The sequence below is a fragment of the Callorhinchus milii genome, unplaced genomic scaffold, assembly GCF_018977255.1.
Source record: "Callorhinchus milii isolate IMCB2004 unplaced genomic scaffold, IMCB_Cmil_1.0 Scaffold10, whole genome shotgun sequence".
In the NCBI taxonomy this organism is placed as follows: Eukaryota; Metazoa; Chordata; class Chondrichthyes; order Chimaeriformes; family Callorhinchidae; genus Callorhinchus; species Callorhinchus milii.
The window spans coordinates 9,872,454-9,899,588 of NW_024704751.1; the positions used below are offsets into that span (position 1 = coordinate 9,872,454).

The following is a 27,135-nucleotide window of genomic DNA, read 5'->3' on the forward strand; positions in this document are numbered from 1 at the left end:
AGGTCTCGGCAACCAGAGAGTGGGCACTGTGGAGAGGGTCAGGGCTGGTCAGACAGTGCCACCTGCTGGCTACAGGTGACTGTGCGCTGGAGCCTCCGTGTGTTGCGCAGAGCAGCAGAAGCTGGGTTTGGGGATTGTTTCGTCCACAAAAACACACAGTCACTACACTTTACAGTCTGTCCTGTGCAGCGCTTTGTGACGTCTCGAGGACGTGATAAGGCGCAGTGTCAAATGCCGGGGTCGTTATCATTATTATCATTATTATTATCATTAACTCGGTTTAATCGGGAGTTGAGGCACAGATCAGACCGACTCTCTCACGCTCGCGCCCCTTTGTTTACGTCCGGCACAGAATGCGGAGGTAACGAGGCAGATGACGGGCGCGAGACAAGCCCAGGAGGACGTGGAGCAGGTGAAGAAGGAGCTGGAGGAGAGCGTGCGGCGCGTGAGAGAGGAATCGCAGCACAAAGTGAGTGAGTGGCGGCCCGCAAGGCCCTTCGCATGGGAGGGAACACAGGGACAGGAGGAGACCATTCAGCCCCTCAAGCCTGTTCTGCCATTCTATAAGATCACGGCTGTGATCTGTGCCTCAACTCCCAATTACCTGCTCTGGCCCCATATCCCTTGATACCCCGACCTGACAGATGTCTTTCCACCTCAGTCTTGAGAACTTGAATGGATTCCAACCATAATCCACAGCCTTTTGGGGGAGAGAGAGAGAGAGAGAGTTCCAGGTTTCCGGCCGATGACCTTTGGTCAGAATTCGGGAATGGCGGGAAAGCGGGCAGGTGGGTCAGCGACTGTCGTGTTCGGTTGCTGAGACCGGCTTGTGTTCCCTCCCCAACCCCAGGGCTGGTCGAAGCCGCAACCGAGGTCAGTAGCTCAGGTCAGGCTGGGAATTGAACCCGTGACTTACCTGCTCTCCAGCCGGGCAGAGCCGCCTGCCCCGTGCAGCCGGGTTGCCGTTTATTCTTGTCCGCCTCCTGCCGTTTCAGGCTCAGGAACAGACACAGATCCTGGAGTCGTTGGGGAAGGAGCTGAAATGCAGGAATGAGGAGCTGCAGTCACTGAGAGCATCGCAGGAGCTATCCCAGCAGGTCAGTGAGTGCCAGCAGGAGATGCTGTTCACCCTCGCCAGCAAACCCACTGTGCTGGCTTTCACTGTCTCGCTCCTCCTCACTCCCTCCTCCCCTGTCTTTATTTCTGTCTCTCTTCCTCTCTCTCTCTCTCTATTTCAATCCTTCAACACCAACTTGCATTTGTATAGATAGCGCCTTTCATGTTGGAGACAAGAGAGCGCAACACACACAAAGCTCTTGATTGATTTTTTTTGTGTGTATGTCTTTCTCTGGCTGTGTGTGTGTGTCTTTGTGCATCTGTGTGTGTGCGTCTGTGTGTGTGTGTGTCTTTGTGCGTCTGTGTGTGTGTGTGTCACTCTCTGTCGCTGATGTGCAGTCTCAGGTAGGTGACGCGAGTCTCTGCTGTAACCTAACGCTGTGGCTCGGGCAGGTTTTACCCGTGTAAAAGATACCAACATGATTTATCCCCTGGTGCAGACCAGCACAGAGCTGGCGGAGAAGCTGGCTGCGTTGGGGCAGGAGAGGGCAACACTGAGCGAGACGGCGGGACATAGGGAGCAGGAGATGGTCTCACTTCGCAACCAGGTTCAGCAGCTCAACCAGGAGCTGGTGACAACCCGAGCGAGCACTGCCCACAGCGTGGAGACCCTGCACAGCCAGCTCAGTGAGCAGGTACATCACCACCTCCCTCACCCCAACCCGCGCGAGGGACGCTGTGTAACTGCAAGTTGTTGTTGGTGCCTGTGCGTGTGTGTGGTGAGGCTGGTCACTGTGTGTGTGACGCTGTGTGCGTATGTGTGACGCTGTGTGTGCGTGTGACATTGCGTGTGTATGCGATGCTGTGCGTGTGTGTGTATGTATGTGTGTGACACTGTGTGTGTGTGTGTGACATTGCGCGTGTGTGACACTGTGCATGTGTGAGACAATGCGTATGTGTGTGACACCGCGGTGTGTGTGTGACACTGCGCGTGTGTGTGTGACACTGTGCGTGTGTGTGTGTGCGTGTGACACTGTGTGGGTGTGTGACGCCGCTCACACTGTGTGTTGCTGACAGGAGAAGCGAAGGCAGGAGCTGGAGCAGCAGTTAGTGGCCGAGCAGTTTGCGTTGCTGCGCTCGACGCTGGAGGAGGGGGAGCGGATGGTGCAGGACTCGCTCGGGCGCCTGGACGACCCAGTCCACGTGGGCTGCACCAGCTCAGCCGGTGAGTGTCATCAGCACAGAGAGAGCCCGAGCCTGGCCCCGGGGGATGGCGGATGGGATCACCAGTCACCTGTTGACTTGCTTCCCTGCAGATTACCTGATCACCAGAGGCCAGGCTGCCCTGGACTCTCTGAAGAGGCTGGAGGTCGGACACACAGCGTATCTCGCTAACCCCTCAGGTAGGATCTCAGCAAACGCAGCTCTGCACAGCGCCACCCCCCGCCCTCTCTCCCCCCCGCCCTCTCTCTCCCCCCCTCTCTCCCCCCCGCCCGCTCTCCCCCACCGCTCTCCTCCCCTCTCTCCCCCTGACTCCTCTCCCTCTCTCCTCCCGACTCTCCCCCTGACTCTCCCCCCCCCCCCTCCTCTCCTCCCCTCTCTTCCCTCTCCTCTCTCCCCTCCCCCAGTCCCTGTTTAACCGTCTCTCTCTGTTTTGCTGGTTTGCTGTTCCCCAGATGTCACTGAGCTGCTCCAGTCTGTGGCTCTCTTTGCCCACCTGGTGAGCGACACCGTTGTGCAGGGCAGTGCCACCTCTCACATGGCCCCCATGGAACAGGCTGATCGTGAGTAATGCCTGGATTTACGTTCAGTGACGAGTGAGCGCTCCGATTAACATATTAACATTATTATTATTATTAACACCCGCTCGGGCCTGGCTGCTGGCTGTGGAGCCCCCCCTCCCTCCCCCCAGGCTGATTCCCGTCTCCTCTGATCGCAGACCTGACCGAGATGTGCAGGCACTGCGGTGTGGAAGTCCTCTCCTACTTCTCCAGCCTCAGGGAAGCCTCCACTCTGAGCAGTGCCAACTGCACCCACGTCCGAGAGAGTCTGAGTCAAATCAACACCATGCACAGGTGAGCATCAGCCTCTGCTCAAACCTGCCCTGTGCTGCCCTGTCTGACACCTGTACTGTGTGTGTGTGTGTGTGCGTGTGCATGCGTGTGTGTATGTCTGTGTCTCTGTGTGTGTCTCTGTGTGCGTAGGGGGTGTGTGACTCTTATCTGTCTATTTCTCTCTGTTGCTGTGTGTCACTGACCCCTGTGTTGCGCTGTGTGTGAGGGCTGTAGCTGAGCCCCGTGTTGTGCTGTGTGTGAGGGCTGTAGCTGAACCCTGTGTTGCGCTGTGTGTGAGGGCTGTAGCTGAGCCCTGTGCTGTGTGTGAGGGCTGTAGCTGAGCCCTGTGCTGTGCTGTGTGTGAGGGCTGTAGCTGAGCCCTGTGCTGTGTGTGAGGGGCTGTAGCTGAGCCCTGTGTTGTGCTGTGTGTGAGGGCTGTAGCTGAGCCCTGTGCTATTTGTGAGGGCTGTAGCTGAGCCCTGTGTTGTGCTGTGTGTGAGGGCTGTAGCTGAGCCCTGTATTGTGCTGTGTGTGAGGGCTGTAGCTGAGCCCTGTGTTGTGCTGTGTGTGAGGGCTGTAGCTGAGCCCTGTGTTGTGCTGTGTGTGAGGGCTGTAGCTGAGCCCTGTGCTGTGTGTGAGGGCTGTAGCTGAGCCCTGTGTTGCGCTGTGTGTGAGGGCTGTAGCTGAGCCCTGTGTTGTGCTGTGTGTGAGGGGCTGTGGCTGAGCCCTGTGCTGTGTGTGAGGGCTGTAGCTGAGCCCTGTGTTGCGCTGTGTGTGAGGGCTGTAGTTGACCCCTGTGCTGCGCTGTGTGTTTTGCAGGAGCTGAGGCCCAAAGGGAGGGATATTAAGCAGGAGGAGCTGGGGGACCTGGTGGAGCTGGAGATGGCGGCCACATCACAGGCTGTCGAAACAGCTGCGTCCAGGATCGAGGTGGGGCTGGAGCGCAGCTCGGGATCATCTCTTGCGCGGCCGTAAAAGAACAACGGCTTCACTGACGCTGCGCTGGGCAGCAGCCACCGCGCCGGCCGCGAGCCTCCGTATAACAGAGAACTCGGGCCGCGTGGAGTCTTGTCGCTCAGGGGTTAGAGCCCTCGCCTCGCAGGCGAGTGGACCCGGGTTCGATTCCCGGGCGGGTCAGGTCAGGGCAAAACCTTGGGCAAGTTTCCTTACTCCTCGCGCGCGCGCACACACACACAGACACACACACACACCCACACACACACCCACGCACACACACGCACACACACACACGCACGCACACAGACACACCCACGCACGCACACAGACGCACACACCCACGCATGCACACAGACACACACACACCCACGCACGCACACAGACGCACACAGATACACACGCACCCACACACAGACACACACACACCCACGCACACACCAGACACACACACAGCCACGCACACACACAGACACACACAGACACACACAGACACACACACACCCACGCACGCACACACACACCCACGCACACACACACACACCCACGCACGCACACAGACACACACACGCACACACCCACGCACGCACACAGACGCACACAGATACACACGCACCCACGCACACACACAGACACACACACACCCACGCACACACACACACAGACACACCCACGCACGCACACAGACGCACACAGACACACACACACCCACGCACGCGCTTCTGTTCACCAGCAGGAAGCAGGTTGTTAGTCAATTTCCGGGGGTAATAATCCCTTTAAAAAAAATCAATGGCTGAAAAAATAATGATTCGGTCCCTCAATCCCTGACGGTCTGTGGGGCACTCGCTGCTGTTCTGCAATCGGCTGCTGCGTTTCGCCCACGAAACACGCAATCAACGGACTTTGCGGTGCATCGAGTGAAACGCGACGAGACGTGGCTCTCACTGCGCTTCGGGAAGGAAGGGCCAGTCACGGTGGTGAAGAGGGGAGTCTCGGGGGAGGGGAACTTGCCCGATACGCTGCCCAGTCTTTAACACGAACGTTTTGATCTTCCGAGCAGGACATGCTGAGCAAATCCCGAGCCGGGGACACGGGGGTGAAGCTGGAAGTGAACGAGAGGTCAGCGACGGCCGCTCACAACCGGGACTCTTGTCAGGAAACGTCGTCGAAGATCCTCGCGCTCGTTTTCAAATCCCTTCAGGCCCCGGCACCTCCCTCCCTCCCTCCCTCCCTCTCTGACCTGCTCACCCCCCCAACCCACTGCCCGCTGCCTCCACTCGTCTGGCTCCGGCCTCCTGCCCATCCCTCGTGCCCTCCGTTCCACCATCAGCCACTACGCCCCGAAACTCTGGGACACTCACCCTCTGTCCCTCCCTCCACCTCGCCCCATCCTTCCCAGCTTCAGGTCGCGCCTGAAGACCTTCCTCTTCGACGGTGCCTACGGCCACCTATCTCCCCCCCCCCCCCACCCCGGCTCAGGGCCATGCACTCGCTGTAACTGAGCACCTCTTGTTTACTGCAGGATCCTGGCCTCCTGCACTGACCTGATGGACGCCATCAAACTGCTGGTCCTAACATCGAAAGACCTTCAGAGGGACATTGTAGAGAGCGGAAGAGTGAGGAGCTGCTGTGGGGTGGGGGGGGGGGGTTGCATGTGTGTGTTGGTCTGTCTGTGTGTGTCTGTTTGTGTGTGTCGGTCTGGCTGACTGTGTCTGTGTGTGTGTATCTGTCTGTGCGTGTGTGTGTCTGTGTGCGTGTGTGTGTGTCTGTCCGTGTGTGTGTGTCTGTCTGTGCGTGTGTGTGTGTCTGTCTGTGCGTGTGTGTGTGTCTGTCTGTGTGTGTGTGTCTTGTCTATGTGTGTATATCTGTGTGTGTGTGTGTGTCTGTGTGTCTTGTCTATGTGTGTGTGTGTGTCTGTCTGTGTGTGTGTCTGTCTGTGTGTGTGTCTGTGTGTGTGTCTGTGTGTGTGTGTCTGTGTGTGTGTGTCTGTGTGTGTCTGTGTGTCTGTGTGTCTTGTCTATGTGTGTGTGTGTCTGTCTGTGTGTCTGTCTGTGTGTGTGTCTGTCTGTGTGTGTGTGTGTGTGTGTGTGTCTGCCTGTGTGTGTGTCTTGTCTATGTGTGTGTGTCTGTGTGTCTGTGTGTGTGTCTGTCTGTCTGTGTGTGTGTCTGTCTGTGTGTCTGTCTGTGTCTGTGTGTGTGTCTGCCTGTCTGTATTCAGTGCCATTATTGCTCTTGACAGGGGGCAGCATCTCACAAAGAGTTTTACGCTAAGAACTCGAGGTGGACTGAAGGCCTGATCTCTGCCTCCAAGGCTGTGGGCTGGGGAGCCACTGTGTTAGTGTAAGTCACAGCCTATTGCTAATCATACAATCATAGTGTGATAATGATAATAATAATAATAATAATCCTGGCATTTGATACAGCGCATTATCACGTCTTCAAGACGTCTCAAAGCGCTTCACAGGATACACTGTAAAGTGAATTGACTGTATATTTGTGGGTGAAACGTGGCAGCCAATTGCGCACAGCAATGTCCCACAAACAGCCGTGGATTAAGAGACCGCATTTGTTTGTATTACCCCCTGGAAAGGGATCCGCTAATCGACTAACAACTGGGTTCCTACTCACTGCTGGTTGCTGAGTGTCCTTTGTGCTCCTCAGAGACGCGGCTGACTTGGTTGTCCAGGGGAAAGGGAAGTTCGAGGAGCTGATGGTTTGCTCACATGAGATTGCAGCCAGTACTGCACAGCTGGTGGCTGCCTCCAAGGTGGGTTGTGCGTGTGTGCGTGTGTGTGTGTAGCTACCGTCTGTGAGGCAGTGAGTGAGCGAGTGTGTGAAATGTCCTGCTTGTTCCCTCGTGCTCTCTGTTCCACCATCGAGCAGCGGGAAAGCAAGTGAGAGCTTTGCCTGAGTTCACTCCTGTCCTGTTATTGATGGTGTTCCCACCCTCACCCTCTCCCCTCTCCCCCGTAGGTGAAAGCTGATAAGGAGAGCACCAACCTGGGGCGGCTGCAGCAAGCTTCCCGCGGGGTCAACGAAGCCACCGCCAATGTGGTGGCCTCAACCAAGTCGGGCAAGTCACAGATCGAAGAGAAAGGTACAGTCCAGCCCCCTCACCCCATTCCTCGCCTCAAGACCCTCCTCTTCGACCAACTGCACCTTCGGTCACCCTCCTACTCCCACCCGCCCTGCCCCCACCTTCTCTGCCCTCCACCTCCTCCCGATCCCGACCATATTATTATTGTGTCTCTAACTCTTGTCATTTGCACGTTGCAGACACAATGGATTTCTCCACCATGACACTGACGCAGATCAAACGCCAGGAGATGGACACACAGGTACTTTACACCTTTCTCAGCAACCGCAACCCCCACCCCCCACCGACTCCACTGTGTGTAGAACAGAGGTTAAATACCGAGTCAAGCTCCCTCTACACTGTGCGTCCACACTCCCAGGTCAGGGTTAGAGACACAGTGAAGCTCCCTCTACACTGTGTGTCCACACTCCCAGGTCAGTGACTGGGCGGGTTAGCTCGTGTATGGGCAGCAGCAATGGGAAGGGTTCCCGGACGTGGTGTAATGTGTGTGTGTCTCTGTGCTGCTCTCTCCCCCTCACAGGTACGTGTTCTGGAACTGGAGAACCAGCTGCAGAAAGAGAGGCAGCGACTGGGAGGCCTGAGGAAGAAGCATTATGAGCTGGCGGGGGTCTCTGAAGGGTGGGACGCAGGTCTGTATTTCTTCCTCTTTCTTTGGGCGAGTTTCCTTGCTCCACACACACAGGCCTCTGTTTACCAGCAGTCAGTAGGAACCCAATTGTCAGTTGATTGGTGGATCACTTTTCTGGGGGTAATAATCCCTTAAAAAAAGTAATAACTTGGCCACCCAATCTCCGACTGTTTGTGGGACGCTGCTGTGCGCAATTGGCTGCCATGTTTCGCCCACAAAACACGCAGTCAATTCACTTTACAGTATATCCTGTGAAGCGCTTTGAGACGTCTCAAAGACCTGATAAGGCACTGTGTAAAATGTGAGGATTATTATTACTATAATTTTCTCCTGTTTCCACAGATGCCAAGTAATGGGATTGACCGAGGCTTTCACTGGCAGCCAGACTGATCCAACGACCAAACCCTAGTGGCCACAAACATGCCCACCGCACGCTGTCTCAAGTACGTGGACAGCACAGACACCCCCACCCTCTCACCCCGTGCCCTCACACACACACACACACACGTGTTTCCGAGACCACATGATTTCCTTCCTCTTATCTCACCCACAAAATACACAGTCAATTCACTTTACAGTATGAAGCGCTTTGAGATGTCTCGAAGACGTGATGTGGCTCTATATCAAATGGAAGGATTATTATTATTATTATTATTTATTCCACTTGCTCCCGCCATCACACAGCACTTCCCGTTGCCGTGTCTGGCTGAGGTTTAACACCTTTAATCCTTCAGCGAGGGAGAGACAGACCCACACAGTAAAGCTGCCTGCACTGTCAGCAGCCCAGCTCACTCACACGCTCACTCACACACTCACTCACACGCTCACTCACACGCTCACTCACACGCTCACTCACTCACTCACACTCACTCACACGCTCACTCACTCACTCACTCACTCACACGCTCACACGCTAACTCACTCGCTCACTCACGCTCACTCACACGCTCACTCACTCACACGCTCACTCGCTCACACGCTCACTCGCTCACTCACTCACACGCTCACTCACTCACTCGCTCACTCACACACTCGCTCATTCACACACTCACTCATTCACACACTCACTCACTCATACACTCACTCACTCATACACTCACTCACAGTGTGTTATATTTAACGACACAGATTATCTCTTCCATCCCGCTCCCCCCCCCCCCCCCATCTATACTCACTCCCCCTCCATCCACTTGGCCAGTCCTCTTAATGTGGGTGAGAGACTGATAAACACACAATCCAGATAAAGATGACCAATGCTCCCCCCAACCCCACCCTCGGCCTTGGCCTCGCTTTGCCCCACTCTCCCCCCACCCACTTCCCTCCCCCCCTTGAACTCGAAAGTCAAAACTTCATAAAATTGAGGAATAAAATTGTGACGTGGTGAACAACAAGGTGTTGAAATGGGGGGATCCTGACTTGCCCTGGTCGAGGGAGGGAGGGAGGGGGCAGGGCCGAGGGCTGGACTGTGGGAGGGGGGGGGACCTGATGGGCTGTGTGCCGGGGGGGAGATTGGGGGGAAGCGAGGACGTGGGGAGTAGGGGGGTCAGGGGCACAGCCAGGTCGAAGCTTATTCCCAGGGACTGAGAATGCCATGTAGTGGAGCCTGAATTAACGACAGGGTTTTACTTTCCGTCAAGTCTGTCTGGTGATGTGCGACAAAATGTCTTAATTATTACCCCAGTGTTGGGATTTCTCGTTCTGTCTCCTGCCCCCCTCGCTCCCCTCCCCGCCTCCCTCCCCTCCCCACCAACCCCCACCCCCAAGTACCTTAACTTATAAAAGTGTGTCTCGTGGGTATTTTAGATGCTTGTTATAAATAATCGATCTCTGCTTGTGAGCAACTTCCCCTGTTGTTCTATAGAGTGTAGAAGTCTCCCCCCCCACTATGAATTGTGACGTGTGACTGAGTTTTCAGTGTAATGTGGCTGGACCCAGCCCCAGCCCCTCAGCGCCCAGTGAGGGAGAGCGTTTTCTATTGACTGTTCAGAACTTTGTACACAGCGCCTGCGGACACCTCCTGACTTTATATTTTTGGAATATTTTTGTTTAAGCTCATAAAACGGAGATTTGCAACTCGTCTCCTCGTGTCATCCTTTCTGTCGTGAAGCCTGAACACTGACCATTCTCTCTCCCTTCCCCCCATCCCACTACCCCATGCGCACACCCTTATCCCCCCCACCACAACACACACACACACACACACAACCCACCCCCCCCCCACAACACACTCACATACTGACCTGCTGGATCCACATTGATCTCACCCTCTTGACTGCACGTGTCTGCTGGGAGCTGTGTAATAAGGTGGCGGCTTTGCTTTCAGCTCCACTCAGAGACCAGAAGTCGGGTTTGGATGATAACCCATTCATAAATAAATAAATAAATAAATAAATTGGCCACTCAATCCACGACTGTTTGTGGGACAGACACTGCTGTGCGTAATTGGCCGCCGCGTTTCACCGATAAAACATACAGTCAATTCACTTTACAGTGTATTCTGTGAAGCTCTTGGGAGACATCTCGAAGACCTGATGAGGCGCTGTGTCAAATGTTATTATTAAATAATAGTGAGATCAGAGCTGGCGACGGTGTTGCCATCCTACACCTGACCACAAGAGAGAGCCCGGTCCTCTTGCAATAAACTACCAAAGCCTTCGGTGTCAGCCTCAGTGAACACCTAATGTCACAGCTCAGTAAGAATTTAAATACAGGCTCCTTATTTGTGTGTCAATTTAAACCCCCCCCCTCCCTCCCTCCCTCCCTCGCTCGCCCTCTTGCTCGCCCAAATATAATAATAATCCTTGTGTTTGATACAGCCCCTTAGGCCGTCACTCGAACGTTTGCAAAACGCAAGGATTACGTGATATTATTCCGTTTGAAACTCCCAAGGAAACCGGAGAACGTTGCCCAGTCAGTGTCGCGGCAGCGAGGCCAGGCAGCCTGTGGGTGGGTGTGGGTGGGTGGGTGTGTGTGTCAGCCCCAGGGCGAGTTCCACCTCACTCGGTTGTGGTCACTGATGGAGCCGGAGTGGACGTGCCCGGTGCCATGCGCCCCCGGGGCCAGCAGATGGCAGCAACGCCGCCCACAGGATCCATTCATAATATTCCTGGCATTTGACACCTTCGAGGCGTCTCGAAGCGCTTCACTGACTATACCGTGCGGTGAATTGACTTCATCTATCTTGTGGGCGAAACGCGGCAGCCAACTGCGCACAGCGCCGTCCCCGCAAACAGCCGTGGATTGAGTGACCGCATTATTTATTAAAAGTTTTATTTTGTAAGGGATTATTAACACCCCGGAAAAGCGATCGGTCAACCAGGTTCCTACTCACTGCTGGTAAACAGAGGCGCGTGTGTGTGGCGTAAGGAAACTTGCCCTGACAGATCTGCTGATTTGCCTGTTCTTTCCCCAGAAGGAGGTGTGTCACCCTAATGGAGACAGTACCAGTAACCCCCCCCCCCCCCCCTGCTGATGAACTCAAGATCCCCCCCCCCAGCGCACACACACACCTCACAGTCTCTGGCTCTGCAGGGGATAAATTGCCCGTCTCCTATAATGTGTCCGTGCTCAGAGAGACATCAAATTTAATATTCCTGTTTAATGTTTCAGATTCCCATTCAATGAATAATTGATTTTAAGTGCCAAAGTTTCCCGCTTCGATTGGCTTTAAAGCCATTTCATCTTTTTCTGCCTGACTGAACCTGGTCTGAGGTCAGAGAGACTGAGGTCCCGGGAGCCGGGATAACAAGCGAACAATGTCTGCTCCCCCCGTCCTACCGTTCAGCTCCAGTGTGTGAGGATCTTCACCGGTTCCCTCCCGCGTCCCCTGCCGTAATCTCAAGGCATGTGGAGGAACAGCAACAACACATTACATTTACACAGTGCCTCTCATGTCAAGAGGGCGTCCCAAGGTGCTGGACAGTCAGGGATTTGGACCCAAGCTGAGGGGTGGAGGGCAGGGAGGGTGGCCGATGGCACGGTGGAAGATGAGGGTCTATGTCAAATGCAGGGATTATTATTATTATTCATAGATTTGTAGAACTTGACATCACAGAAGACCGTTCAGCCCAGGACCCCTGTAGCCTTCCACACGTTAACGTCCACAAACAGTCGTGAAGTGAATAATCGATTAATCTGGGGATTGTCTCACAAACAGTCGTGGATTGAGTGACCACATTTTTTTAAAAAAGGATTATTACCCCCGGAAAACCGAATCGCCAATCGACTAACGACCGGGTTCCTACTTACTGCTGGTAAACAGGGGCGTGCCGAGTAAGGAAACTTGTCTGAGGTTTCGCCCTGACCAGGAATTGAAGCCAGGTCCTCTTGCTTGCGAGGCGACTGCTCTAACCACTGAGCTCCACCAATAATCAGCAGAGGAAGGAATCACAGCGTGACAGGCTGATCGGTTCAATTGATGTCGGGCGGCCCAGCATCTAGGAAATGAAAGAGAATCAATTCATGTCGTTAACAGCTGAGAGCAGGGGAGCACAGGAATGCTTAGCAACAACTGTCAGACTAACTGTTACAGGGGCCCAGCCTGGCCGCAGGTGCAGGTAAAGTGGGTCAGGGTGGAGCACAGATACTCTCAAATACCCTCTCAGGAGGGCGACGGGGTCAGGGTGTACATGGTCACAGTACCTCTAGGCACATCACCTCAACAAGTGGAGTAAATGCCAGCAGTGATTTCCCACGCTGTTTGGGGACAAGGTTCCTAACCATGTAGATATCCAAGGCATTTGGTTAATTCAAGAACTCTGGGAATCTACCCAGTGTGAGGGATGCTATGCTATGCATCATATACATATATATATTAATGCTAATTGTTCTTGCGCTTGCAATTTTTAAAAAATATTTAACCTGGAGGGAGAGAGAAACACACAGTGAAACATACAGAGAGACAACACACACAAAGCACAGACACACACACACAGTGAGAAACACACACAGTGAAACACACACAACGGTATGTGTGGGTGTGGGTCAGGGGGGAGAGAAAGAGAGAGTGCCCACTCCATTCCAGACAGACAGACAGACAGACACCCTACAGGATCTCAGTGATGGAGACAGTCTTTGCTGTTCAATGCTGTGATTTACATAATGGAATCAGCTGTGGAGAGCATCTCATGTTTGTGAGACGGCTCCAGGCAGGTCCTCTCATTCAGCTCTTTATTAATGCACCACAGGGCTGAGGTTAGGAATTCCACCTCCACACCTTATTCCCTGATGCTTGAAATATTCTAATAGAAGCAGATATTAAATTCAGCGGATGTCGCTGGAGGCTGCGTCCATGTTACCAACCATCTCCCAGTCCATTTAAATGTCTCCTGTCTATTATTCCAGGTTAGGATTGGCTCGGTTTCTCTCCATTCCCTTTGGTGAATTATCCGAGAGGATCCGGGTTCGATTCCTGATCAGGGCCAAACATTAGGCAGGTTTCCTTACTCCACACACGTCTCTGTTTACCAGCAGTAAATAGGAACCCGGTTTGTTAGTCGATTGGTGGATTGTTTTAATAATAATAATAATAATTTGGTCACACAATCCACGACTGTTTGTGGGACGCTGCTGTGTGCAATTGGCTGCTGCGATTCACCCACAAAATATACAGTCAATTTCACTTTATAGTATATTCTAGAAGATGTGATCTGGTTCTATATCAAATGCAAGGATTATTGTTATTATCTATTCTGGATTAGAATAGGGAGTGAGGCTGAGTCTCATTCACAGAATATGGGCACTTTCAGGTCTTTGTATTGGACATAAACCCCCCTTTAAGAGTCAATAGGCAATTAACTGGGAACCAATGAAAGAAAACCAGGAAAGCTTCTGGGAGAGCATCTGATGTGGGTTTGATGGTTGGAGTATTGGAAGCAGAGAGAGAAAGTAAAGGTAAGTAAGTAAGTTACTTAATACATCAGAATTGTGGATTGAGAATCACTATGTGGTGTTAGAAGTCAAACTGAACCTGGAGTGGGACAGACTAGGAGACACAGTGAGTTTGGGAGCAGCAGAAATGGAAGCTGTCCATAATGTGTATGTGCAACTCCTGAGACCATTGAAGTCAGGAGGCAATTTAAGACACAATTGGCAATGGCAGCTTGAGCGAGATTTTGAAATACTTGCGAGGCGAGGGCTCTAACCACTAAGCTACAGGACTCCGCGCATTGAGCAGCTTTTTACACGTGATTTTGGTGTCTCCTTTCTTCATCCGACAACACGGACTTATGTACATCAGGGGCCACGAGGAAGAGAGCAAGTCAGACGTTGGTTTGGTCCGGTCCTCAATCATGTCACAACTCATTGAAGCCCATTAGCAATGGCCTTCAGGTCACACCTAGCTTTGCACAAGCTCATTTGTTTGCAGTGTTGTGTATGATGACGAGGGTCCGTGTCTCCCAGCTCCCCCTCCCCACACACACACGTGTTACTATTAAAGAAGATCAGTGGTTTGTGTATCTGAGTCGGGGTCAGGTTTCCTGTCAAACATCTCTGTAAATAATGCCCAGTTGTCCTGATTACTGCACCCTCTTCGCTTGACTGAGTCTAAGCCACTGGAGTTATTGATTGTGTTGACACAAAGGCTTCGTTGTGTCTGTCAAACTCTTTTCTATCCTCGCACAGAATATTATAGACTTACCATCCAGTTTGGATAACAACCTATTTCCATTGATTTGCAGTTATCCTTTTTATTCAGCATCCATCACTCTCACCTCCGTCTCGCTCGCCCGAGAGAGAGTGTCATTGAGAAATGTAACAGCTCATTAAGTTCATGTGATTATCTGCCGGCCATTTAGCCCTGAACGTGACCTAAACTGGTCTCGTTTCAACCCTTCTACCCAATTAATACAATCAGCATCCTATTTATTCCCACAATAACAACTGGATCTTGGGGACAAGGCTGTGATCAGGTAATGTACAGTGTAACGGCGACAGGACAATCTCACAGCTCATACATGTCCTGTTCTGTGAGCTCCTGGTAGAGAATTTGCTGCTGTAAAAGGGTTTCTCTGCTGTTTGTTAATTTTGTAATGTTATTAACTTAATAATAATAATAATCCTTGCATTTGATACAGCCCCTTATCACGTCTTTGAGACGTCTTAAAGCGCTTCACAGAATAGACTGTAAAGTGAATTGACTGTATACTTTATGGATGAAACACGGCAGCCAATTGCGCACAGCAGTGTCCCCACAAACAGTGGTGAATCAGTGATCAAATTATCATTTTTTTTGAAGGGCTTATTACCCCCGGACATAGCGATCTGCCGATCGACTAACAATCTGGTTCCTATTTACTGCCTCTTTTTACATTAAAACAAATCTGGACTTTACATTGTGATTGATTATAAGTTACAATCCTGTTTGACGGTGTGTATAGATCCATTGATCTGAAACCCAATCAGAACCAATACGTTGTGAGTAAGTTCCTTGTCTCTGAGGTGTCTGAGTAAAAGTCCTCCTGATAGTGAAGCAATCTTTAGCTTGTAGGAACCAATTATCGGCTGCTGAAGCTTGTTCTGTATCACTTTGGGCTATAAGGGATGAGTAATGAGGCAATCTACCAGAGACAAGGGTTCTAGTCACTTTACATCACCATGTGTACAATGGGCTTAAGGCAGTTCAGAAGGGGAGATGGTTGATATTTGAAACTCCGTCTGTTTAACATGGACAGGGAGACATTCCAACTCAGTCACATACCTCTCTGGAGGAATTATCACATCGTTGAGACATCTCAAAGTGCTTCACAGGATATACTGTAAAGTGGAGTAACTGTATATTTTGTTGGCAAACGTAGCAGCCAATTGCGTACAGCAGCGTCCCACAAACAGCTGTGGAGTGAGTGACCACAGTTATCTATGTTGGCCAGGACAGTGGGAGGATCTCCCTTCTGTTTTTGTCTTTTTGAATAGATCTTTAACGTCCAACTGAACAGGCGGACAGGACCTCGGGTTAACATCTCATCCGAAGGACAGCACTTCCGACAATACAACCTCTGCCCCTCCCCTCTCTGTGAGTGATAATCGTAGAAGTGGATGAGATATTTGAGCTCGAGACTGGGTGACACCATATCCCTCTGCCTGGGACTAACACCCATCATATCCCTGAGCACGGATATTAACGCTAGACCAGCGTTAGCTCAATGTCAGCCGCTGTCCACACCCACAGCAGCGGGAAACGTGTGAAAGTCCAGTCAGGCCGAAAGTTTTTTAACCTGAATTTATTTCTCAAATCCAACCTTGAGCATTTCCTTCGAGGTTATTGAGGACAATTGATTTTCCTTTGAATAAAATGTACTTTTCTTTCTGAAACTCCAAGTCAGTGCGGGCCGATGCAGGTTAGTTCCCCTCCCCCCTTTCCCTCCCACCGTCCCCCCCCCCTTTTGGGACGTGCGTGGAAGTAAAATTAGTGATCCAGCTATTTGCACAGTTCGCTGTCCCCGACTATTGATCCATTTGAAAGGTTGGCATTGATCAGGTTTGTGCAGTGTAGTGGGGAGGGGCTCCCACACATAAAAGAGCAAATGTTTTGACATTACAATGCGCTGATGGAATCGATAGCAATCGCTCCTGAAGGGGCTGACACTCGGGGCGGGGGATAGGTGGAGGGTCGGGAGGGGACACGGTATGTTGTATGGACACGGCCTGGCTCAGTTGGTGGCACTTTCACCTTTTGAACTTTGCACCTTCTTGCCCTAAAGGGGGCTAAACAGTCTAGACCGTGACAGTCTGGACTAGACCATGACAATCTACACCATTACATCTGTAAAGCCCCCGATGTGAAAGGCGTTTTACAAATGTAATTTTGTTGTTGTTTATCTCTCTGTGTGACACCTCGTGCGCTGTGAGACACAGCCTCCCTCGGGCAAGATCTCTTGAGATGACGCACACGTTATCAAGATGCCACGTAATGTGTTTTTATAGCACCTCGCAGGTCAGGAGGACATCTCAAAGGCCTGGACCCTGCTGGATGGCCACCTGAGCTGGGGGTGGAAACAACCACCACAACAACTTGCATGTATATACTCCTGGCATGTGATATATATTCCCGGCCGGGAATCTAAAACCCGGTCCTCTCACTTGCGAGGCGAGGGCTCTAACCACTGAGCTACAGGACTCCACAAACATCTTATCAGATGCTCCAATGGGAAGACGGTTACGGTGGATATTCTGGAGAGACAACATCCAAGTGGGCGGGAGGGCCTTCTTCATCACAGCCTCTGCTGTGAGACGGACCAATTGTCCCCTCCGGAGAGAGAACACAATACAGATCTCACCGTCCCTCCTGCAATAATGACAACCCAAGGCATGGAGTCAGATCCAATCTACCCTCAGCGGAGGCAGTAAACACAGCCCCACGTGACTGTGATTTGAGACGAGCCCCCCACGCTCCCTCTCCTGACTCTCCTCCATTATTGATACATGCACTCGGCTTCCCCGTCCGCAGGTGACCACGTTGCCTTTGACTGAAAGGCCCTGTCTGGCTGCCCTCCTCCTGTTCAGGCTCGTAATCTCCCAAAACCAGACACAGGCTCCATAGCTAATGGGAGCTGAGATCTGCAAACAAAACACTAAATCTTTTCCGTCCCCAACATCGCACGTTCCGAGCCTCTGTTTCTCCCTTGGGAAGCGCTCTGAGGTGCTGCACTGGGCGAGGGAGGCTGTATTAATGCAAGTTGTTGTTGCTGCTGTTGAGTCTAAATTGAGAGACTTTCTCACGCAGGAGATAGTGCGAGGGAAACAGCACTTAACAAACAATTTCCGCATTTCACTCAATAACAGTAATTATTGTAGTAATTGTGGCCTGTGGAGATGGCCTGGAACACTCTTTGTTTGCTGAAGATTCTTCGGCTAATGCATTATCGCCCACGACCTTAACAATAAAGGGCTCAGACAAAGTGATTCATTTTACTCTGAGTACTGTCTGCTCCTTCCTCTCCCCATTTGCATCAGTCACCCTGTACATTTAATATTGCGCACCTGGGTTTGATGCCCCTCATTGAATAGAATAGAGCCGGTTTATTTAATAATAATAATCCTTGCCTTTGCTCCGGCGTCTGATCACAAGGGATTCAGTCAGTGCTTCACTGTGGCTCCTGCCGTCCACCAGCCAAACCGGGGTCTGCAAATAAGTAAGCCACTCAATCCATGACTGCTGTGTGCAATTGGCTGCCGGGTTTCACCCACAAAATATACAGTCAATTCAGTTTACAGCGTATTTTGTGAAGCGCTTTGGGATGATTTAACGATGTGATAAGACGCTGTATTAAATGCAAGTATTATTATTAATGTCAGGGCAGTCTGTGATGTCAGCGTGTGGGCAGTGTCACTCTATATTGAGAGCTTGTCTGCAATGAGCCAGGTACATGTTGGATTAGTCCCCAGTCTCTTGTGAAACCAGGAGCTATTTAGCTGAAAGTAATGTGCTTTTATGATACGAAACTACCTTTCCAATATAATACATACTTCACATTTTGCAGCTTTCAAGCTCAATTTCTCTGAACCTCATTCACAGAATCTTTCTTTATATTGATAACACTTCCGAATTCTATCTCTCGAGTGATGAACTAGCTCAGCTTAAGATGTGTGATAGTGCCAGAGAGAGAGGGATGAGAAAAGCCACCAACACAATACAAACGCCCAGCTTTGATATCACTTTGTAAGTGTTAGGATGAACTTGGATCAGTAAACCCTACAGGAATTGTCAAAGTTACATTATATACATTTCCATGACTTTGTGGGGACGCTGCTGTGCGCCATTGGCTGCCGTGTTTCTCCCACAAAATATACAGTCACTACGCTTTACAGTGTATCCTGTGAAGCGCTTTGAGACGTCTCAAAGACACGTTAAGGCGCCATATTAAATGCAAGAATTATTATTAAGGTTATGTCTTTGAAATATAATTCAGGTTGTGTTATGATGTAATTTGACTGAAACTCTGATAATAAATAATCATAATCCTTGCATTTGGTTTCGCGCCTTATCACGTCTTCGAGACGTCTCAAAGCTCTTCACAGAATATACTGTAAAGTGAATGGATCGTATATTTTGTGGGCGAAATGCGGCAGCCAATTGTTTACCTAATTATTTACCCATCAAGACATTGTGGAGCCCCGGACAGGAGGTGTATCTGAAACACGAGGATGTTAAGACAATAAAAACACCCTGAAAGCCGCTGACTCCAGTAAATCCTCTATTTTGCTGGAAGTGATTTACCAACAAGTCCTTTGTAAATAAAGTGATGCCGGCCTTCAATTTTACATTGGATGAAGTGAGTGAAAGAATAAACCAGCCAATATGTCTTGTCAGGCTGTGAACATCTCCTGTCCCGGGGTTCAGATTGTAAATCTAATATCTGTTTAATATCCATGGCCATTCTCTCCCTTTGCTCACACTCTGTATCCCAGGGAATTTGTTAAAGGGTTGAAAGGCTGTCAAGGTTTGAAAAAAAGCACCCCACCAATTACCTGCCATATTTAACCTGCCAGTCATTTCCAAAATATGTGTACACGCAATATTATAATAATAACAATCGTTGCCTTTGATATAGACCCTTCTCACGTCTTCGAGATGTCTCAAACGCTTCACAGGATATAATGTAAAGTGAATTGACTGTGTATTTTGTGGACAAAACACGGAAGCCAATTGCACACAGCAGCGTCCCCACACACAGTCATGGATTGAGTGACCAATTTATTATTATTATTAAAATGATCGGCCAATCGACTAACAAACCGGGTTCCTACTTACCTCGAGGTAAAGAGAGGCATGTGAGGGGATTAAGGAAATTACCCAGTGTTTTGCCTTGCCCGGGAATTGAACCCAGGTCCTCTGCTCTCACTTCATTTGGATTATAAACAGACTAGTTTGATGCATAAATTATTTATAATTCTCTGAGCGCGGCGTGGGCGGTTCTGCTGGTGTTAGAGAAGACCAAGCGATGTGACCTACTGCACAGTCTGACCCGGGAGCCAGGGGGTAAAGCGATCACTGTACAGACAGCTTGGCGATGCTGGGAAGAGGTGGAGGGTGTAGAGGATCTTTGCAGGCTTCTCAAGTGGAAAGTGTGGAGCCGTGAGATTTATTGGCAGTTGGGATCCCTGCTGCTCTGAAGGGTTGTTATAACTTGTTTTACTGCCTTCCCTTCAAGCCCAATCTATTATTACATTCGCTTTCACCCAATGCACTTGTCAAACTTTATCGAGTCCAATTTCACACATTACTGCTGCACTCCAACACACAATGTAACTGGAGGCTTCATTGCCGAACACAACAAACACGCCAGCAGCGCGGGGTGAGGGGTGGGTGGGGAGGGGGAATGCTGACATCGTTAAAAAATAATGTGCCTCTCTCTCACACAAACCGTGACTGAGCCCTGGCTCTGCTGTTTCACTGGAACACTCCAGTTATCCAGCTGGAGATGAACCACTTGTTTTTGTTGTGTTCTGAGGAGGTTTATGTTCCGTGAGGCTTTGAAGCAAATTAGATAAATTTCGCCCACAAAATATACAGTCAATTCACTTTACAGTCTATTCTGTGAAGCGCTGTGAGACGTCTGGAAGACGCTATATATCAAATGGAAGGATTATTATTCATTTCAGGAAATGATATCTGGGGATACAGTTCTGCATATAGTTTTGGACACGACACGTGCAGGTAACCAAGGATCGTGGAAGGTGAACTGGACGGACCTTGGTCTTGTTTCGTCGAGCAATTCTTATGTTAGCCAAGAAAGCGTAGCCAGCAAAGGTGGAACGGAGGGCACAAGGGACAAGCAAGAGGCTGGAGCCAGTTGAGCGCAGACAATTGGTAGGGGGTTGGGGAATAAGACGTGAAATAGGACAAATTTCACATCATTGGCCTGAGGTGTACACAGAAAGTGCCCGTTAATCACAGCCTCACAGGAGTTGACCTTCTCTGGTGAGGCTGGTATTCCATTAGCCACCATTCACCACTTTCTGTAGGAAAAGAGTAACAAGTTTAAGCAGGATTGTTTGTCCAGATGTATCTTCCTCTAAATCTAATAACACAAATCCCTTCAGCTGTCAGGAGCATGTCTCGCTTCTGACTGTGTTGCGTGAGATGGTGCTGGATTAGTGTAAGTTGTTCTGTTGAGACCTTCATGTCTTCGAGACGTCTCAAAGAGCTTCACAGAATATACTGTAAAGTGAATTGACTGTACATTTTGTGGCTGAAATACGGCAGCCAATTGCACACAGCAGCGTCCCACAAACAGTTAGTGATATCACTGCTTGCACCAGCATTAATCCTAATAATAATAATCCTTGCATTTGATATAGCGCTTTTCACGTCAGGAGGACGTCCCAAAGCGCTTCACAGAATAGACTGTAAAGTGAATTGACTGTATATTTGTGGGCGAACGCGGCAGCCAATTGCGCACAGCAATGTCCCACAAACAGTCGTAGATTGAAAATGATCAATTTATTATTGTTTTGTTTTTTGGAGGGATTATTATTTTCACAGCTCTCTGTACATTCCAGATATTCACAGCGGGAAACAACACATGATATTTACACGGAGCCTTTATCTAATTTGCTTCACATCTGGAGGACGTCCCAAGCCACTGGACAGTCAAGGATTTGGACCCGAGCTGGGGGTTGGGATCAGGAGGGGGTGGAGGGTGGGGAGGGTGGGGGGTAGGTGGGTGGCCGAAGGCGCGGTCAAAGAGATGCACTTGAAGGAGTCCAGGGTGAGAGCGAGGCAAAGGGAATGTGGGATGGAGTTCCAGGGAATGGTGGCAGAAAGGCTGAAGGCCTGACCACTGATGGTGGGGTGGGCCGCGGCCGGGGGACGTGGAGCAGGCCAGAGCCGGCTGAGCGGAGAGAGCGGACAGGTTGATATGGGGGTCAGCAGGTCACAGAGGTAGGAAGGACCAAGGCTGTGGAGGGCTTTAAAGGTGAGGACGAGGATTTTTAACTCAAACCAAGCGACTGTACTGAGCGTAACTGATGAATATATTAATTGCAGGAATGTGAGCGCTGCACTAGCCAGACCGGCTGAATGGCTGAGCCTCCTGTACACAGTCCATCATTGTAGAAATGATTATATTATCCTCCGGCAGAGAAAAAAACCAACTGATTATTATTATTGTTTTGTGGGGGAAGGCGGCTTCTGGAGAACTCCTACCACAGGCCTCTGAAATCTGATTCCTGTGGTTAATTTCACCATTACTCATTGGGCGCCTCAGCGTTTTATTCATCAAAGGCTGGGAGGAGAGCGGGGAGGTGGGGGAGTGGGGGGCGGAGAAAGAAAAGTTTTGAAATCTAATCGTGAATGCCACATGAATATTTTACTGCTCCGTGCATTAACATTCTCGCTCAGTCTGAATAATAAACCTATATATTTACTGCAAGTTCAGCATGTGTTGTGGCCTGGGAAACAATGTCTGTATCTTCCTGTGAATGAACAGTATTGTGGCAGTGCCTGATTACAGAGGAGATATATTTAATACTCTGCAAATACTGTATTAACATAGCAGTTATAAAAATTCCTGCCGCAGGTACCTGGGAGTTCTTTTCCAAGGCTCCAGTTAGTGTCTGTGTAATTGCAGATGGCTTAATGGGTTGGAAACGCTCCAATGCAGCACTGGGGTGGGGTGTTGCATTTTTCAGAGGTGCCGTCCTTCGGTTGAAACGAATAAATCAGGCGTGTGTGCGGAGTAAGGAAACTTGCCCAGTGTTTCACCTTGCCCGGGAATCGAACCCAGGTCCTCTTGCTTAGGCAAATGCAGCCAGCGGTCAAATGTAGGCTGGGGAAAAAAACCCGGCAAATTTCATATTTTGACGTTAACTTTCTCACCGCTCCTTGGGGGGTTTGCTCTTAAAATTGCCTTATTGATTTCAGATCCACGGAACCATTTCCTATTAGGGAGCTCTGGTAATATTAATGGTTTATTACATGTGATTAGTTATTTCCTTCGTTCCAATGCGAATGAATGATGATGTGTTATGAGTAACAAATATCAATCACGCCAGGAAGACGGACACTCACGATTGTGTCTTTGACTTGTAGCAAAGCCGGAATTTTGTTCCATCGATCAATGCTTTTTGTACCCCTTGAATTACGGGTCGAGGTCAGCTCTGAAAGCTGCTCATTACCAAGATGGATTCTGGTTTATTGGTTATTCCTCACTCCATTAGAGATCAAGCTTTCAGCCACCACCACGCCCTACCACTGGAACTCACTTTCAGAATCTATTCGCCCACCTTCTCAATAACTGTCAAAGAACTTTGGCTTGTCTCTCCCCGTCTTCAAACTCCTCTTAAAAACACATATTTTCCCCTCTGCCCTCCCTTACCCCAACCCTGTCCCCCCCTACACTCGGGTCCTGATCCCTGACTGTTCAACGCCTCGAGACGTCCTCCTGACATGAAAGGCACTTTACAAATGTAATTTTGTTGTTGTTGTTGTTTTCAACCATACTTTTACTTCACATTCTTAATCTCCCTGTTTGAGGTTTCTCAATTATACGCAATTCAATTTGCATTAGTGGTTAGAGCCCTCGCCTCGCAAGAGAGAGGACCCGGGTTTGATTCCCGGGTGGGGCAAAATGTTGGGCAAGTTTCCTTACTCCACACACACGCCTCTGTTTACCAGCAGTAAATAGGAACCTGGTTGTTAGTCGATTGGTGGATCGCTTTTCCTTAAAAAAATAATAATTTGGTCACTCAATCCACGGCTGTTTGTGGGGACGCTGCTGGCTGCCTTGTTTCGCCCACAAAATACACAGTCAATTCATTTTACAGTCTATTCTATGAAGCGCTTTGACATGTCTCGAAGACGTGATAAGGCGCTGTATCAAATGCCGGGATTAGTATTATTGTTGTATTGAAATAAACATGGATTGATGCTGGGCTGATCGATCGTGTTCATTTCGATGGAGGTGCCTATTTACATAAACAATAGAGGGTTCGATGTTGTGTTCAGAGATGGATAAGATGAGATGAGATGATCTGGGCCTTACTACCCCATGCTTATCCCCATCGCCCCCGGGCAAAGACCATCCACCCATCTCCAGGGACCCAACATTAACTTCACTCAACACTGCAACAAATGCACTCCAGCTATCCTCTGAGGAGTTCTGCTCAGAGGAAATACTGCTTCCTATCAGTGAGCAAGGTTAAGTGGTTCATTAAGAAACGACTGGGGACTATGCCTTGCTGTGTGTGTTAGGAGCCCCAGCCAGAGACAGGCAGTCAGCCAGACATTTCAGCTCCTCTCAAATGGCAAAGCTTTCGCGCATGATGCAATGTTATGACATCTGGACATCCACAAGCAGTCAGGGAGGAAACGAGCACCGAGTTCACTCCACAGGGGATTCAAATCGATTTGTCTTGTGCTATTTAATCCGAGAAAAACATTCCTGGACCACGTTCCCAGACACGGGTTTGTTCCCAATTCAGTTTGTGTTTAATATTGACTTCATTCTAATCGGAACGTCGCAGTTAATCTGAAATAGTCCTTGGTGTTTGACATCAGGAAGACTTCTCTGAGTGCTTTGCAGGATCTACTGGAAGTGCAGTGACTGTGAATCTTATATAGAAAAATCCCCCTTGCCCTTCACCCTTCTTGACTCGTGTGGAAACCCTTCACTGTCCAGTGACTTGGGACGTCCTTCCGCCGTGAAAGGCGCTATATAAATGCAATTTGTTGTTGTTGTTGTTACTGCTGCTAGCCACCCAACCCTGGCATCGTTGAGTCAATCTCCACCGAATCCTCTCTTTGGCTGTGAGGTCCCTTCTATACTGGGGCTGCCAGTATAGAAGTTTGTTTCCAGGCCAGTTGTCCAATTACGTTCTGAAGGCCTTTTCCATTACCTACTACAATATCTGCCGTTGATTGCCCACTGCCTGGTGCAGGTCAATCCATCACTTACCTCCTGCAGCCCCGACTTCCAGCCTCGCCAATGCCTAATTATTTCTCCTGCATTTTAATGCATAATATTACGGGCTGCAGTCTGACAAAATCATCATAATTTAGCATGGAAAACAGATTCAGGCTGAAGGCAAAGAGTCACAGTCTAATGGAAAGGGTTTAATGGAATGAATTCTTGATTAAGAGGAACGCAGGGAAGGCGATACTCCTTCTGATATTCAAATGACGTCTCCTCTTAGGATCAGATATGAAATCCATCCGTTTTCAAACCGAGAGCCCTATCAGCCATGCACCTCCCTCCCCTTTAATGCCAAAATGACTGGCAGTTTGAGAGCATGGGATGAATGAATTAGCCCCTGGTTAGTGAAGGCAATGTAGGACGTTAAAGCTAATGAGCCTGTGGGATGTATATGAAGGCGTTGAGTGTATCTGCTCAAGGGTTTTAGGCGGAAACAACGGGATGGCTCTGTGTTCTCTCCTGATTACACAAAGCCCCACATCTCCTGCTGTGGGCACCCGTTTGATTCAGTCTTCAGATCACTAGAGGAGTGTGTTTGATTTTGTTTCGTTAGAAGTAAGATAACCATCATCATCATCATCATAATAATTATAATAATAAAGCTTTGCATTTGATAACTATGTTTACCTACAAAATACACAGTGACTAACTCCACTTTGTGTGAAGCACTTTGAGACTTGTTCCTGACATGAAAGGCTGTAAATCAAACACAAATTATTATTATTTATATCCGATGCCATTTTTTTTAACTATAAAGCACTTACAGTGTCAATGTGCCTCACAGAGACTTGTTGGCACATTTAGTGACTGGCTTCATCAGTCAACACGGCGTGTAGTGATTGTGGAGGATTGTTGGCCAGGACACTAGGAGACCCCTCGCCATCCGCCCCCCCACCCCCTCCCCCAGACCACTCCTTTGTTTTTCTCTTGAGTGCAGATTTGGGATCCTCAAAATGCCTCGAATGAGTTTATTGTCTGTAAGATTTAAAGCTTGGATGAGTTAGGATTTGGGAAATCAGCCGGCATTTCGATAACAAAACATCCATTGTGTCTGAACTAATGTAAAGTGGAGTCCTGTAGCTCAGTGGTTAGAGCACTCGCTTTGCAAGCGAGAGACCTGAGTTCAATTCCAGGCAGAGGGCGAAACCTTGGGCAAGTTTCCTTACTCCACACAGAGCCTAATAATAATCCCTCCAAAACCAAAAACAATAATAAATTGGTCATTTTCAATCTACGACTGTTTGTGGGACATTGCTGTGCGCAATTGGCTGCCGCGTTCGCCCACAAATATACAGTCAATTCACTTTACAGTGTGATCTGTGAAGCGCTTTGGGACGTCCTCCTGACGTGAAAAGCGCTATATCAAATGCAAGGATTATTATTATTATTATAAAGTTCACCTACAAATACACAGTCACTACTCTTCGCATTAGAATCCTGCGAAATCTCCTGAGACATCTCGACAACGTGATAAAGCTCTGTGCCTGAACCATGCCCCGAAACTGTGGAACGCTCTCCCTCAATCCCTCCGTCTTGCCCCCTCTCTCCCCTTTTTCAAATCCTGCCTGAAAACCTTCCTTTTTGACCGTCGTTACGGTCACCTCCCGCCCCCCAACCCCAGCTCAGAGTCAGGCTTTGCCATTGTTAAGCGCTCTGAGACGCTATCCTGCGCGGAGGTCACTATATAAATGCAAATTGTTGTTGTATTAAGATGCCCCTCTCTCAGGCGCCGAGTCACATCGAGTGGAAAGATTATGTACTTTGCTGAAACCTGTGTCCCTGGAGTTTGAGTGAATGAGTGTGTGAGTTAGTGAGTGAGTGTGTGAGTTAGTGAGGGAGGGAGACTGTACCTCAACACAGTGTAAAGAATTGGTCCTAAATCTCAGATCTCGGATGGTTGTCTGTTACCAGGCTTCCTGGCACACAAACAATTTGTTCTTGTAACAGCAATAGGCAGATTCCATCATCATCATCATAGTAATAATACAGTGCCTTGTCACATCTTCGAGGCGTCTCAAAACGCTTCACAGGATATACTGTGAAGTGAATTGACTGTGTTTTGTGGGCGAAATCCAATTCAGATCCATCTATATTCCATTCCTCTCTATGTTATTCAGATTTAGGGAATCCAATCAGAGGACCCTTCATAATTCAGATCTAAAACTCAGATTTACTGGAGCGTTGAATTCCAGCTGCATTAACTTTGATAAAGGCCCACGCTAATTCTTTCACTTCAGACCATTGCTATTGTAACACCTGCTGATTTTTAAATTCATAACTCATTGAAGCTATGAATCTTCCAGACAATAAACTCATTGTTTAAATGATTGTAGGCATTAACCCAGCCCTAGCGCTTCCAATAAATTAAACTATCATTGCTGTCTTTTGTTGCCTTAAAATAGCATCTTCTCATTTAACTTCTGTGCCTTTCAT

General features: G+C 49.4%; 1 protein-coding gene across 1 annotated transcript in view; it reads left to right on the plus strand.

Moving 5' to 3' along the window:
- The window catches only part of LOC103180678 (huntingtin-interacting protein 1), a gene marked incomplete in the record, with an annotated part of 32,115 nt that extends 23,738 nt beyond the window's left edge, over window positions 1–8,377 (plus strand). Inside the window, 17 exon segments of the mRNA XM_042338731.1 lie at window positions 353–469; window positions 996–1,097; window positions 1,557–1,751; window positions 2,134–2,281; window positions 2,373–2,459; window positions 2,733–2,840; window positions 2,996–3,072; window positions 3,075–3,131; window positions 3,930–4,040; window positions 5,125–5,183; window positions 5,587–5,680; window positions 6,304–6,404; window positions 6,726–6,831; window positions 7,038–7,161; window positions 7,341–7,402; window positions 7,682–7,790; window positions 8,132–8,377. Coding sequence (XP_042194665.1) covers window positions 353–469; window positions 996–1,097; window positions 1,557–1,751; window positions 2,134–2,281; window positions 2,373–2,459; window positions 2,733–2,840; window positions 2,996–3,072; window positions 3,075–3,131; window positions 3,930–4,040; window positions 5,125–5,183; window positions 5,587–5,680; window positions 6,304–6,404; window positions 6,726–6,831; window positions 7,038–7,161; window positions 7,341–7,402; window positions 7,682–7,790; window positions 8,132–8,142 — 1,668 coding nt within the window.
- Between the last annotated feature and the right edge of the window lie 18,758 nt (window positions 8,378–27,135).